The following is a 15,318-nucleotide window of genomic DNA, read 5'->3' on the forward strand; positions in this document are numbered from 1 at the left end:
GATATCTTGACTTGTTTTCGGAGATGAAGCTTGGAGGCTACGGTATTTCTCCGCCAACGACCTCCACTCTACAGATTGTACCATAGTTACAAAACAGGCACGGAGCGGATAGAAGCTTGGTCTTGGTTGGTGGCTCGATAAGCATTGCCGCATTCGGGAAGTAAACCCGAGAGTCAACCACCACCCCCGCGCTCGACTAACTTTTGATATAGATTTCGCAATCGCTGAGCCGATGCGACAGGGCACTGAAAAAAAGAGTCAGTGCCATTAATAAGCACCTTTGCGGCAGAAGGGTGTAATCTTGCTTTTTGCATACTTGCAGTGTTTCACCGCCACTCTTTTTTTCAAAACAGATTGTCTCTTGTTTTTTTTTTTGTTCCTTGTTTTTTTTTTATTTCCGTCTACAGGTTATAACCATTACTTCCGGATACATCTGCACCTTCTTCCCCAATTGCTCATCTCAACCTTCAGCAACCACACCTAGTTCATGGACAGCCCTACCAACAAGAGCCTGCTGCCTGTCCAGCTGATCCACCACGAGGTTGAAGACCCAGACGGCAACGCAGGCTTGCAACAACGGCTCCAATGGAACGAAAAGGTTGATCTACCGCAAGTGACCTTCAGATCAACCGTTGTTGGTTTGCTTATCGGAACTGTGGTGCTTATTTCCAACTTCCAGTTTGGCCTTCAAACAGGCTGGGTTTCGATGATGTCGCTTCCATCAGCGTTACTAGGGTTTACTTTGTTCAAGTGTTCGCCGATGGCAAAGCTGTTTACTGATGTGGAGAACGTTTACATCCAGAGTGTGTCTGTTGCAGTGGGCACTGGTCCTTTGGCATATGGCTTGGTTGGTATTGTGCCGGCGATAGAGAAGTTTTTAACTGAGGACGAAAGCGGGACTGGCTCGAAGATTGTGCTTTCATTGTCCCAGTTGATGGTATGGTCGCTTGGATTGGCTCTTTTCGGTGTATTCTTCGCTATTCCGCTTAGAAAGCAGGTTATCATCAAGGAGAAGCTTCCGTTTCCTTCAGGAAGCGCCACTGCAACACTTATTTCGGTCTTGCACGGAACAGAATTGTACAATGAAAAGAAAGACACGGACGTTCACGAGGAGACGCTCCAGGAACCTCTTACAGATTCAGACTCATCTATTGACTATCCTCATGGAGGCGTGATTCGTCCTTCTGAGTCCAACGGCATCAAACTTGCTCAGACGAAGGAAGCTTACCGTACCAATATCAGGTTTCTCGTGATCACATTCATCGTTTCTGCTTTTTACACGCTCACAGCATATTTCGTCCCTGTGCTTAAGATGCTTCCAATCTTTGGTCATAAACTTTCTAGCGTGTACCAGTGGAACTTTCAACCTTCTCCAGCTTACATTGGCCAAGGCATCATCATGGGTCTTCCGTCTGTGTCATACATGTTATTTGGTGCCATTCTCGGTTGGGGTGTACTTGCTCCCTTGGCTAAATACCTAGAGTGGGCACCAGGACCCATTGACGATTGGGTCACAGGCGGCCAGGGCTGGATCCTTTGGTTGAGTTTGAGTGTCATGATAGCCGATTCTTTGGTGTCTTTTGCGGTGGTCACCTACAAATCTTTGCATAATGGAGTTTCGTCTCTTCTCGTTCGTTCATCTTCAGAAGTCCAACAAAGATTGCTTGGAAGTTCTTCTACAAACTACAATACTGTGGAAAGCCAAAGTGAGGCGGTATCCGTACAAAGCTCGTTTGCTGACCTCCTGCTGGAGCATCTCATAAGCAGCAAAGTGACCATCATCGGTATCGCTTTCTCGTCTATCATTTGCATGTGGGCAATCAATTCTGTTTTTGGTTCTCTCGTCCCTCACTATGCGACGTTCATTGCCATTGTTTTGGCACTCTTCTTCTCCATCCTTGGTGTTCGTGCCTTGGGAGAAACAGACCTTAACCCAGTGAGTGGTATTGGTAAGTTGTCGCAACTTATCTTTGCCGCTATCATTCCACACAATCATCCTTCTCGTATTCTTATCAACTTGATTGCTGGAGGAATTGCCGAGGCTGGAGCTCAGCAAGCTGGTGATTTGATGCAAGATCTCAAAACAGGACACTTACTTGGAGCTTCTCCAAAAGCTCAATTTGCTGCACAATTGATTGGAACAATCTACTCGGTTTTCGTGAGCAGTATCATGTACAAGGTGTACAACTCTGTTTACGAAATTCCAAGTCAAATGTTTAGGATCCCCACTGCAGTTGTATGGATCGATTGTTCCAGGCTTGTCACTGGAGAAGGACTTCCACCTCATGCCTTTGAATTCTGCATTCTTTTTGCTGCAGTTTTTGGCGTGATATCAGCAGTCAAGAATATGGTCCCTGCTCATCATAAGTATCACAAATACTTGGTCTACCTACCCAATGGTGTTGCCGTGGGAATTGGTATTTACAACACGCCAAACTTCACTTTGGCTAGATTCCTTGGTGGACTCATTGCATATGTGTGGATCAAGTACGCTGGAAAGCGGAAAGACGAAAAGGTTAAGATGGTTATTGTGAGCAGTGGCCTTGTTCTTGGGGAGGGTCTTCTCAGCGGTTTTACAATGCTATTGACTAGTTTGGGGGTGCCTCATCTTTGAGTAATATTATACAAACTTAGGGTAGTCGGATGATTTATAGACAACTAAACCGCAGTTATTTTGTTCGTTTCATGATATGTCAGTAGCTTACTGGATACCGTTTCTCTCCTTATCAGCACTGATACGCTGGTTTATAAGGAAAATGGCAGTCTGGATGGAGTTGTAAGAACCGGTCAATGTCAACTTTCTGACATTAGTAACACCTTTTCCACCGCCTAGAAGAAGGGTTTGGTTCTGGTCAGGCTCAATTTTCACATAAGTGCAGCCACTAGTCTCTCTGATTTGTTTAATGTTGTTACCACCTTTACCAATGACAGAGCCAATGTTACTGTTGGCCACGAACACGTCCTCGTTGTACTTCTCAGGGCTCAGACTGATTTGCGTTGGCATCTGGGTAATCACATCACCAACGATAGTATTACCGTGTTCATCAGTGAAAGAGTTTTGCTGAGGTACGTTAACTGGAGGGGCGCCCATGTGTTGCTGGTGGCCCATATGAGCTGGAGGCTGAGGAGAGCTAAACTCAGGTCTGACAGAGGGCTGGAACATCATTTGAAAATTGTAAGGTTTTGCGGTCTGCTGGTAAGCGGATTTTGGATCGGTTACACCCGGGATACCAGTAAGACCTTGCAAAGGAGACATGTTTTGAGGAGGAGCGTTCATGAAAGGCATTTGAGGAGGCTGTTGAGGTGCAATTGCCATGTTCTGAAGAGGATTGGCAGTAGGCATTTGATGACGGTAGTTGGCAGGATTGTAGAGAACAATCTTATGCTTTTTGAGAGTTTCCTTGTGCTCCAAAAGCACTTGAGAGATGTAATAGACAGCAATGTGGATAGCATCGCCCACACCGTTGACGGCCAACACACGGTCGGTAGAGTAAGGTAATGGCTGTTCGGCGGCCTTGAGCTTGGCAGCAGAGTTCTCCTCAATCTCTCTGAACTTAACGCCCAGCTTACCAATGATGTAACCCACCAAAGGATGAGGAATCAAGAGTCTCAAGTTGTACTGTTTACTCATGATAGAAGCAGGCTCGTCCTCGGGCTCCTCCAAGATGGTTCTCGTGATGAGACCAAACGCACGAGCCACATTCTCTGCCGAGCCCTTGACAGACACAATTCTTTCAGGAACATTCTTCAAGTTCTCGCTCACATTGATCCTCACGTTCGCCTTCTCACGGAGGTGGGTGATGGTCTCACCCTTCTTACCCACTATAACACCCGCTTCCTTCACCGGACAGTACATCCGGAGCGAAACAGTGGTGCTATCTTCTTTTTCCCGATATACGGGTTTCAGGGCGGCGGCGGCAGCCAGAGCAGTGGCGGCATCGTATTCAGCATTGTCAGAAGAAGCTAGCGAGTTGTCGGTCCAAGCAGCAGTAGAAGGCGGCTCCTCTTGTTTACTGGTCACGTCTTCAGAGGAAGTAGAAGTGTCTTTGTCAGAGTTGATAGCATTGTCACTAAGAGTAGGGGCCATTTGGGATGATTCTTCTTTCTTTTCAGACTCCTCCAATTGTTCACTGTCGAGGGCCACTCTCTTGTTGAGCTGGTCATTGTCGGCCGACAGAGGCTCAACCTCTTCGTTTTTTCTTTTGAGGATGTTCGACATTGGCTATAGAGAGAAACCTAATGTTTGAGGGGGGGAATTTGATGATTGGGAATCACAAGAGGAAGAATATGAGTTGGTGGCGGGAAGAGATGTCGTTTGTATGTGGGCCTCTTTTTTCTGTATTTTTTTTCCTGCCTGTCCTGAAATGTGCGCTTCTGGGGGGGAAGACCATCCACCGACTACCGAGTCACGTGTACTGGATTGGGTTTCAGATTCCACACAATCGGGACCAATAAGTCTCTGGGAAGCAATTCCCTTCTATGTATATTGGTTGGTTGATTTGCTTTCTTCCTGCTCCCTGTACAAGTCACTTTCCGGCCTATCCTTGCTTCTGCTGGAGCTGCCATTGCCTCTGGCGTTCGAGCTCCTTGGCCTTTTGGTACTGGACGTCTCTTCTGGCATCCATTCTGCCCAAGAAGTCTTGCTTGTCCAAGTAACCGGCCTTGTTGTGGAGCTCCAAGTCGTCCTTGATCTTCTCTTCGTCAACATAACTGGCCCAGTCGAGACGCGACTTTTCAAGTGTCGTAAGCTTATTCTTCTTGTCGCCTTGGAGGAACTTGTCTATAAGGGAAGGTCTTTTAAGTTTGATCATGAGCGGCACCTGCTCTTCTGTACCCTTTATCTGTCTTATCACTGTAACAAACAGCTTCCTCTGGCCCTCGCCTTCACCAGCTAACGTGATTCCACTTGTAGAATTAAGGTAAGCCTTGGCTTCGGCCGAGTCGGCCTTCACGAGCTTCAGCTCCTTGACCAATTTGCCTGCAAATGTATAGGAAGTTTCGATTCTCACCATTCTCGTCTCGTGTGGGTCTTCTGTAGTAGGTTCCTGTGGCTTTTCTTCAGGCACAGCATCTTTATCTATTAGCTTCGTCCAGTCACTGTCGTCTTTGCCACTCTTGAGTGCTTCAAAGATGGCGTTCACGTCCACCTTCAGCTCGTCTTGTAGTAGACCACTAGGATCTAGTCTGCGTTTCTTAGCACCGCCACCAAGCTCTTCTTCGTACCTCTGAGTACGTGTTCTGACCTGACTCACTCCAGTATTGATAGCAGAATAGTCTGGCTCAGGTTCGTTGTCTGAAGCTTCGCTTTCGTGTTCCTCGTCTTGTTGCTTTTTCTCAGGATCGTAGTCTTCATCTTCATCTTCGTCATAATCCTCTTCCTCTTCGTTTTCTTCGTTGTTACCGTCCTTTTTAGGATCTAGCTGTGGCTCGGGTCCTGTTGGCGGACAGCTTTACGTGCCATGGTAGGAAGAAGAAGTAGTTTTGATGTCTGAGTACTGCGTGCAGATCACCACCAGAAGAGCCCCAGGAAGCATAAGCAGTAGGATAGATAAATCAGCGGAACACATAGAGAAGGGTTGGTTATTTGGATTTTAGAAGAATATCGTATTCTCGTTTGAGTCATTTTCGTTTTGTTTTGTTTGTCATAATGATGTTGGCAGTTGGTGAGAGGAGTGTCCATGGAACTATGAAAAAGGCACATTATAGACCAGCAAAACTTGAAAAATCCAGAAAGGCAGCAAAATGACAATCCAAAAAGGCTGATAACTAATCTAAGTAGTTCAAAAAGGTTCACTTCCTAAGATTTTTCAAGAACAAGAGGCACGTCCATTGCTTTTGGTAGTCTTTCGCAGCCAGTCTTGGACAGTATCTCCAGCCACCACCTCCAACCCAGTCCTCCAAAACCAACCATCTACAATAAATTCACAGTAAATACCATCACCACTTAACCCCAAAAACGACTTTATTTTCCTTGCTTTTCATTTATCCTCTCCTTATTTTCTTTCTTTACCCTATGTCATCTCTTCATACATCCATCAGATCTCCCAACTACTCCACATACCATCTCTACTTTTTCGCAGCCATTCCTAATCCCAGCCAAAATGGAAACCACCAACCACCACCCAATAAATAGAAAACCCATCGAATCCACAAAAAAAGACCACCATTCAAACCAGAAATTCCCAACCTACCCAACCCACTTCACCTTCAAATCAATTCACCCTCCCCACCAAAACTACCTCTCCTCCTCCCTTCCACCACTTCACCTCCATACTCTCACTAGACTGTCCAGACTGTCCACCACCAGACCTCACCAAACCATCCACCACTGGATCTCCCAATCCCAAACCACCACAAAACAACATCCCCCGCCATCCCAACCAATCAGACAACCCACATTGATTTTGCCACAAAACATACATCGTCGCTGTCACCTTCACTGTCCACTTCCTCCAGCCGCAGCCTCACCTTGTCTATGTACGTCCACCTCGCTTAACCATTTGCAGCCATTCAAGAAATACACTGTACAAATAAACTTACCACCTACGGCCTCTCCCTTTCCATTCCTGGACACCCGACAATAACCGTTTCTTCAACTCTACGCCTGTCGCCTGTTTTTTTTGGGGGACTTTTCGTGGCGCCATGGCCACTCGCCTTTGTGGCTCTATTACTACACGGCACTGGGGCTCAACAGACTGCACAGGCCTTTCCCAAGGCCCTACTGGATCCGTGCTGTTCAAGTCTGGGGAGCACTTACCTTTCTTCTTTATACCACTTTTTCTTTAAAAAACATGCTGACTTTCCTTGCTGACGCTGAGGCGCCAATCGTTTTGTTGTCTGCTAAAAAGCACTTTGAGCAGTTGCCTACAAACGACGCTAAGCTCTATGCCCATTACCTTTCTAGAGCTTCCCACTATGGCTCCAGAGCTGTGTTGAGGTCGGTTTCGCCAGAAAGTGAACTGATCTTTGATTTGATTTTGAACTTGCACGTGGCGTTGGGCCTGCCAAAGTCCAATGAAGAGTACCAGAGCGTGTTGAAGGAGGCTGCTTCTGCTGAAGCTGTGACTCAGTACTTGGAGTACGCTTCTCAGTTCTTGGGTAACTTGGGTAACTATAAGTCTTTTGGTGATAGCAAGTTTGTGCCTCGTTTGAGCAAGGACGACTTTACTGCTATTGTAAAGGCTTCTGGAAAGAACGAGTTGGTCTCTTTGTATGATTCCATCAAGGAGATCATCTTTTCCACCGAACCAGCTTTGTTGGGCTGGCCAGAAAAGGGTCAATTGTCGAACTATTACCCTGATAATGCCGTTGTGATCAAGCAGGAGGAAGTTGAAGCCGTCAATGCTGCTTTGGCTGAACGTTCTATCATGCCTGAGAACACCAGAGTGGTGAAAAAGTCCGATAAGGAGTTTGTCGTTCTCGTGGCCAGTGCTTTGAAGGATAACACAGTTGACTACTACCCCAAGGAAGCCATTCAGCTTGCTTCTGGTGCTCTGGTGACCATCCAGTTTGGTGACCATGCCAAGCAGTTCGAGGAGATCGCTAAGAACATCAAGGAAGCTGGAAAGTACGCTGCTAACGATACACAGAAGAAGATGATCGAGAAGTACGCTCAATCCTTCGAGACTGGCTCAATGAAGGCCCATAAGGAATCCCAGATCCATTGGGTCAAGGACTTGGGTCCACAGGTGGAGTCCAACATTGGTTTCATCGAGACTTACAGAGACCCATCCGGTGTTCGTGGTGAATGGGAAGGTTTGGTCGCCATGGTTAACCAGGACAGAACCGCCAAGTTCTCTACCTTGGTTGAAAATGCCTCCACATTGATCCCATACTTGCCTTGGGACAAGTTCTACGAGAAGGATACCTTCACTCCACCAGACTTCACCTCCTTGGAGGTTTTGACCTTCGCTGGTTCCGGTGTCCCAGCTGGTATCAACATTCCTAACTACGATGACGTCAGATTGAATGTTGGTTTCAAGAACGTTTCCTTGGGTAACGTCTTGAGTGCCAACCCTAAGAAGCCAAAGAAGGAGGAGATTGTCAGCTTTGTTTCTTCCCATTTGCAAGAGACTTTCCGTAAATGGAGAGACGATTCTTTCGAAGTCCAGGTTGGTTTGCACGAGTTGTTGGGCCACGGTACAGGTAAATTGTTGCAGGAGACTGCTCCAGGTGAGTTCAACTTCGACAAGGCTGCCAACCCTGACTTGGCTACATACTACGGTCCAAGTGAGACTTGGGGCTCTTTGTTCGGTACCACTGCCGGCTCCTTCGAGGAGTGCCGTGCTGAATTGGTTGCATTGTACCTCATTTTGTCCAAGCCACTTGAGGTCTTGCCAATCTTTGGCATTACCGATGAGAAGGACCAGAAGGATGTCAAGCTTATTGCTACGCTTTTGATGGCTCGTGCCGGTGTCATTGGACTTGAGTTCTGGGACCCAGAGTCCAAGAAGTGGGGCCAGGCACACATGCAAGCCCGTTTCGGTATCTTCAAGTGTTTGCACAAGGCCGGTGTGGTATCCCTCAAATACGAAGACAAGGAGAAGTTCGACGACTTGGAGATTGTCGTGGACGAGTCCAAGTTGGACAACGTTGCCGTTGAGGCTTTGGGCGAGTTCTTGCGCAACTTGCACGTTTTCAAGTGCTCTGCCAATGTCAAGGAAGGTGTGGCTTACTACAGCGACATCACTGGCGTGACCGAAGACTACGCCCAGTACAGAGATGTCGTTCTCGAGAAGAAATTGCCTCGTAAACAGCTCATCCAGGCCAACACTTTCGTCAACAGCGACGGTTCCATCGAAGTACGTGAGTACGACGAATCCGAAGTCGGCATGATCCAGAGTTTCGTCGACAGGGCAGTCTAAACGCCCAACAGGAAAGCAACGAAACCATAATATAAAAAGGAACCCAAACCTCTGGCCCCTTCCCCACCACCTCTAGTTCTCTGACTTCCCTCAGTAAATTTCGCAACCATTCGGCTCCGGCCTGTGCAAAAGTGGTATGGCCGACTTCACGCACTTGAAAAACCAAAAACTGAGTCTACCTCTCTACCTCGACCTTACAACTCCCCCCTATCCAAAAGCTCCCCATACCCGCCTAATGCTTGGACTAGGGTTGCGGCCCCTTATAAGAAATCAAAGCCTCCAGCTTCGCTGCTGGCGGTTTTTGAGTCTGCCAGTGCCTCCATCTACGCGTTTGCAGCTCAACCTACTGCCTCATAGAAGTATAAGTAATACGCCATCCAGTACGCTAAGGTTGCAAATTCCCCAGGTGAAGTGGTATTCGACTGATAAGAGCAAGAGGAACCAGGAATTGGTAGAAAGTTTGGCGGACAGTCCGTCGGTGAAGCTGCATCTTGAGATAGCACAGCTTAGAAAGAAACAGATTAGAGCTGAGGAAAAGGAACAGTTGCGGAATACAAAGATAGATTTCCGGAAGAACTTGAAAACGATAGCCAGGATCTTGAAGTTGGGTCGTCCCGACTTGAAGTTGTTCTTTTATGCCTTGGGGTTTATTCTCTTTGCGGTGTTGTATCCAACAACATCGGTCAAATTGGTTGGTGCTGCTATAGATGCCTTCAATTCTGGCGATAAGGATGCAGACGGAGATTTGCTCATTTGGGGCTACAAGTATTCGACTGTGTTCCTGGTGATGGTGCCGTTCATGTGTGTTAGTGCTGCATGCTTCTGGGCCCGTATTTGGGTGTTGAAGGTGCTTGGAGAACGACTTGTGGCAAGACTTAGACTTCGTGTGATGAAACACTTGTTGCGTCACGATTCTGCGTTCTTTGATAACGATAAGCACAAGGCTGGTGATCTAATATCGAGACTTTCCAGTGATGCTTATGTTGTTTCCAGATCCATCACCAATAACCTTCCAGACGGTTTGAAGAACTTACTCTTTGGCTTCATCAGTTCCTACATGATGTTCACCATCAATCCGCTTTTGTTTGGAGTCATGTTGTTGATCTCGCCACCAATCACCTTTGGCTCTGTGTGGTATGGTGAAAAAATCAGATCTTTATCTACTAGACTCCAGAATGCCACTGCAGGACTCACCAAGGTTAGTGAAGAGACACTTAACTCGGTGAAGTTGATCCAGGCGTTCACAGGCGAACAGAAGGAGTTATCCAAATATTCAACCCAACTTAGAAACGTGGTCAATGTCGCCAGAAGAGAGGCATTGGCTCAATCAAACTATGCTGTGTCCATCTATTCCTTATATCACAGTGGCTACTTGTCATGTGTTGCATTGGGTGTTTACTTGATCATCAATGGCCAAATGACTACTGGTGATGTTGTGGCTTTCACAATGTATTCAGAGTTATTTAATCTGGCCCTTTACAGTCTTACAACCACCTACATGGAACTCATGAAAGGATCAGGTGCTGGTATCAAGCTTTTTGAATTAATTGATCACGAGAACGAAGTGCCTGCGGTGAAGGGTGATAAACTTCCCGCCCACTTAGACAACAGCATTGAATTTAGAGACGTTGTCTTTAGTTACCCAACACGTCCGAATGATCTTATTTTCAACGGCTGCTCATTCACTGTGCCAGCATCTTCAAGTACTTGTTTCGTGGCACCTTCAGGCTGCGGTAAATCCACCGTTGCAACTCTTTTGCTTCGTTCCTACAATCTCAACAGTGGTGAGATCCTCATTGGCGGCAGAAACATCAACGACTTTCAGATTAGAGAATTGAGACGTGAGGTTGTTGGCATTGTGCAGCAAGAGCCAATTCTCTTGTCTGGTACAATTCTTGAGAATATCGTCTACGGATTGACACCTCATCAGATCAGTAAATTGAGCATGGATGATATTGAAGAAGTATGCAAACAAGCCAATTGTCATGATTTCATCCTGGCTTTCCCTGATGGCTACGACACAATGATCGGTTCTCGTGGAGCCTCTCTCTCTGGTGGACAAAAGCAGAGAATTGCAATTGCTCGTGCCCTTATAAAGAGACCATCAATTCTTATACTTGACGAAGCTACGTCTGCTCTAGATTCCAAGCTGGAGAGTCTTATCAATGAGACTCTCAGAGACTTGACTTCGCAAGGTAAGATGACGATCATCTCCATTGCCCATAGATTATCGACGATCTCGAAGTCAGAAAACGTGATTGTTCTTGGCAAACACGGTCAGGTTGTCGAGCTGGGCCGTTTCGTCGAGCTCTTCAGCAAGCCATCGTCGGAATTGTCCAAGTTGTTGGATGAATCCAGTGTCAAGGAGTTTGAAGACAACATGACCGAGGACGAGGTTGAAGAACAAGAGAAGCGTGATCACGAATGTGAAGAGATTGAAAAGAGACAGAAGGAAGGATCAGAAGTGGATATCATCAGGTCGTTGATCGACGACTTGCCATACGAGATCCGAGCCGAGCTCATCGGACAGTTCTCCAAGGAACTCGAAGACGAGAAGAAAACGATCTCCACAGAGACATCGTTGCGTCCTGGTCAGGAAGTGTCGTAAGAAACATGTACATAGAATATTTATTACACGGAAACTACAGCGGGAAACACGGCCCCACTTTCTTTCGTAATTGTATGTGTATTTGGAGTATGAAGCATTGAGCCAACACCAATTGAAGCCATCAAAAAAAGCTTAATCCATTGAAGCATCGGTCAACACTCCCAAAGAGGTCATGACATTCGTCTATTTGTTCTCGAGCAAGCTCTTAGCCTCAGAGGCCACGCCGTTCTCAAACTTGGCAACCTTCACCTCAGAGTTACCTCTCTTCTCAGCAGCAACTCTCAACTCGCTCTTCAAAGAGGATCTGACAGTTCTGGCGGCAATGGCCATGGCTCTGTTCAACGAAATACCGGCTTGCTTGTAGGCAGACATGACTGGTTATATGATAGGGTTTTAAACACTTTACGTTGTTAGTAGTAGTTGAATTTTCGGAACCCGGTGCGCACCAGCGGTGAGACTTTTTATTGGTGATGACGTTTACGCAGGGCTTCCTCAGTGGCTCGCCTTACGCTCTCTGATAGTACTCACCCAGTTAAGGAAGAAGGTGAAAAGAGACGTCTGGATTCGGTTTTTAGGGTTGGTGGCCCATTCAAGTAAAGATTGTGAGTACACCTGGACAACTTTTTCAAGGTACTTTTCGTCAATGGAAACCAAGCTTTTGGCAATGGTGATACTGCACTGGCCACACGCCTGGCCATGGGCCTGGTGGGACGAATAACGACCTGCTTGTTCTTGGAGCCAGGTGATTTCCTGTAGGAACTGTTTTTTGTAGGCTTCCAGTTTTTTGCCTGGGAAGTGGATTTCGAGCTCTTCTTTGGTTACCTTGGCCTTGCTGATCCGGGTTTTGAGGATCTTGTGGGCCTTGACGCCGAGGTCTTTGTCTTTGGTGGTGTTAATGAGAAGGATCAATGGACGAAGCAAGTGGAGGTTATATGGGGAATGTGGCTGAACTTTGGCGAACGAGTCCATGAGATCAAGAACTCTGCTCTTGAAGAGCATGATCGACTGCTTGGCCAGTGCAGCTTGTGCTTTCTTGTTGTTGGTGGTGTTTGCAGAAAGAAGCTCTCTTCTCTCTTTGAAAATTCTGGCAAGCTGGTCGTCCATGGCCATCATCTGCTCGTCATCCATCAGGTCAGAAGCTTCGTCGTCGTCGTCCTCACCGAAAGAATCGATTTCGTCGAATTTGACTTCTCCAGATTCGGCTGTAGGAACACCCAATGCTTTGGCCAACTTAATGGTAGTTTCCTTTTCCACCTTGGCTGTCAGATCAGGAGCATCGCTTTCGTCACCACTTTCGTCATCGTCGTCGTCGTCGCTGTCGTTTTCTTCATCATCTCCATCTTCGCTACCAGAGTTCTCTTCTTCAAATTCCTCTTCACCTTCAAACAAGTCACGCAGACCTTCTTCGTTCTCCTTGGTCTTCAACACATCGAAAAGAAGCTCAAGACACTCTTCTTCAACAAGAATCTTACCATCTGGACCCTTGGCGCATAGAAGCGACTCCCAGACAAACTGTGCAAGAGTCTTCATTAACTTGGAGTTTCTAGAAAGGAACGATAAAATGATTTCAGTCAAAACGACAGAAATCTTCATGCCCTCGTCGTCTTGTTTGGTAAGGTAGTCTTCGTAGCATGTTTGCAATTCCTGCAAGACATTCACAGCTTCCCCTTCACCAGAAAGCAATTGAAGAATAACCATGGAAAAGAGAAGCTCGAAACAGTAGTATGGACCACTGCTAGCATCATCGGTCTTGACATGTGCTTTGATAGTGTCTAAAAGATCCAACACTTGGCTTCTGACCAAGGCCAACTCTTCATTAAGTTCAAGACGTGGCTCGAAGCTATCGTTCTTCTCAAGCTTGGCAATGTACTTAACACAGTACAAGGACCAAGAGTGGCCCTTTCTCTTCTGGTTAATAACGCCAGAAAGGAACGAGTTGACTCTATCCTGAGCAATACTGCTAACATTACCAGAAACACTCTTGCCGTTCTTGGACTTGAAAAACGCATGCTGGAGAAGGAACTCAAAGTTCTTCTCGATGAACTTGTTGTCAGAAAACTGGTATCTCTTAGTACTGCGCTGCAATAAAAGAAGCTTATCGAGAACCCATTTAAGAGCATTATCATGAGACTTCTTCATCACAGTCTCCTGCGAGTCTGGTTCACTCTGCTGTTCAAGAGTCTTATCGAACAACTCTATGAGTACCTCTTTAACACCCAAAGCAAGAGCTTCAGCACGACCAGCAGGTATACTGTCAATGTTCTCAATGTAACTCAAAATGCCCACAAGCGAATCGGTAACCTTAGACTTGGTGATGTTGTCAAAAGCCCAGTTTCCACCATATTCACTGTTAATGAGACATCTGAGGGTCGGCGTAACCTTGGTGAGATCTTTCTTGGTCTCTTCTATAATTGTGTTAAGCACCTTGGTGCTGAGTTTGTTGAGCACTCTGTTATTCTGGGCAGAATGGTTCATGAGGCATCTCATGAGATTAGGAGTGAAGAGAGCATCAACCAAATCAGCAGGAACTTGCTTGAAGAACAAAATAAATATTTCAAAGCCCCAGTACTTTCTCTCGGTGGATGCTTTGTCTGCAAATAACGTCTCATCCACAGAAGCTCTCCAGAATTCTTTGAAATGGATGGAGTCGTCGTCAGCCTTAGCACGCTTCTTCTGCTTTGAAGAACCATGCTTCTTTCTCTTCTTGCCGTTGCTAACAGCTTCTTCGTCTTCAACGTCATCACTCGAAGATGCAAAGTGCTTAACGAGAAGTTCCCAAACGAAAGGAATCTGCGGATTCCAAGAACCCTTCTGCTTCTGTCCATTCTTACCCTTATCCTTTTTTTCTGACTCTTCAGACTGCTCATTAACAGGACCAGCGTCTTTCAACACCAAAGCCAAAGTCTGCAAGTTACCCTTGCTGAGAGGGTCACCGTTCTTCCATCCAGAAGCAGCATTAGTCAACTTAGCAGCAGACTGGCTTCTAAGTGGCTGAGGAATGGTCAAGTACACAGCAAGACCCTCCACAGTAAGAGTCAAGTGTTCATCTTGAATACGCTGCAAAACATAAACAAGACCGTCCTTATCGAATAACTCAGACTGCAAGTAAACAGTGACAAACTGGCACAAGGTGAACATGACGGTTTCTCTCAACCATGGTTTGGTACCAGCCAATTCAACCAAGCTCTTGACGTACTTTTCCAAAACCTTCTGGGACGAAACCTCCGTATCGAAAAGCAATTTCGAGTTAAGAAGAGCCTGGAAACCGAAAAGACGTCCAAACAACACTGAACGAAGCTCAGAGCCCTTCATGGAAGCCAGGGTCTGACTGGTCTGGATGAGTTTATCAACAAACGAAGCAATGGAAAGTTCATAGTCAGCCTTCAACACAAGCTCACGAACCAACTCAGTCAAGGCCATCGAAAAGCCAAAACGAGCGGTTTGTCTAGAAGTAGTTAAACCTTTCACCAATCTGTTCAAGGCATAGTCCCATTCTTCGGTCTTGTTGGCAGCCTGAAGCTCGCCCAAAAGAGCAGTTGCCGCCTGGATTCTCTCCTCGGGCAAGTCAGAGCTCAAGCGGTAGTAGTGGTCTCTCAGCACCGACATCCTGGGTATTGGAGTGAGTGTTGATGGTGGAGGTGCTGAATAGTGAATTTTTCCAGAGAGTCGCGATGAGATGCGTTGACCACCATAGTAGTAGGTGATGGGTACCTAGATCTGGCAACAATGTTGAATTAATGCTTATATACAAAGTGGGCACCTTGCTTGGTGCACAGAAGAAGCGAATAAACCGTAACCCTTCCAACTATCCCTCTAAAATTTTGACCTGACATATTGACATGTTGA

The 15,318-nt window shown here is 46.5% G+C and overlaps 5 protein-coding genes across 5 annotated transcripts; 2 read left to right on the forward strand and 3 right to left on the reverse strand. All coding sequences in view use genetic code 12, as the record gives it.

The window, feature by feature from the left end:
• Positions 1-487: 487 nt before the first annotated feature.
• OPT8 (Opt8p) lies at positions 488-2,614 on the forward strand (the record flags this gene model as incomplete). The annotated part of the gene is made up of 1 exon (XM_025487325.1): positions 488-2,614. The coding sequence occupies one exon, from the start codon at positions 488-490 to the stop codon at positions 2,612-2,614; it is 2,127 nt and encodes a 708-aa protein (XP_025340773.1).
• An 87-nt stretch (positions 2,615-2,701) lies between these two features.
• Positions 2,702-4,219, reverse strand: PBP2 (Pbp2p; the record flags this gene model as incomplete). The annotated part of the gene is made up of 1 exon (XM_025487326.1): positions 2,702-4,219. The coding sequence occupies one exon, from the start codon at positions 4,217-4,219 to the stop codon at positions 2,702-2,704; it is 1,518 nt and encodes a 505-aa protein (XP_025340774.1).
• A 319-nt stretch (positions 4,220-4,538) lies between these two features.
• Positions 4,539-5,461, reverse strand: CXQ85_003693 (uncharacterized protein; the record flags this gene model as incomplete). The annotated part of the gene is made up of 2 exons (XM_025487327.1): positions 4,539-5,420; positions 5,447-5,461. 2 exons carry the CDS (start codon positions 5,459-5,461, stop codon positions 4,539-4,541), a joined length of 897 nt encoding a protein of 298 aa, XP_025340775.1.
• Positions 5,462-6,791: 1,330 nt separating this feature from the next.
• Positions 6,792-11,472, forward strand: CXQ85_003694 (dipeptidyl-peptidase III; the record flags this gene model as incomplete). Its single annotated transcript, XM_025487328.1, has 2 exons — positions 6,792-8,858; positions 9,271-11,472. The coding sequence occupies 2 exons, from the start codon at positions 6,792-6,794 to the stop codon at positions 11,470-11,472; spliced, it is 4,269 nt and encodes a 1,422-aa protein (XP_025340776.1).
• Positions 11,473-11,655: 183 nt separating this feature from the next.
• Positions 11,656-15,078, reverse strand: CXQ85_003695 (uncharacterized protein; the record flags this gene model as incomplete). The annotated part of the gene is made up of 2 exons (XM_025487329.1): positions 11,656-11,846; positions 11,982-15,078. 2 exons carry the CDS (start codon positions 15,076-15,078, stop codon positions 11,656-11,658), a joined length of 3,288 nt encoding a protein of 1,095 aa, XP_025340777.1.
• Between the last annotated feature and the right edge of the window lie 240 nt (positions 15,079-15,318).

Source organism: Candidozyma haemuli, assembly GCF_002926055.2.
Source record: "Candidozyma haemuli strain B11899 chromosome Unknown E_2014730914, whole genome shotgun sequence".
NCBI classification, from domain to species: domain Eukaryota; kingdom Fungi; phylum Ascomycota; class Pichiomycetes; order Serinales; family Metschnikowiaceae; genus Candidozyma; species Candidozyma haemuli.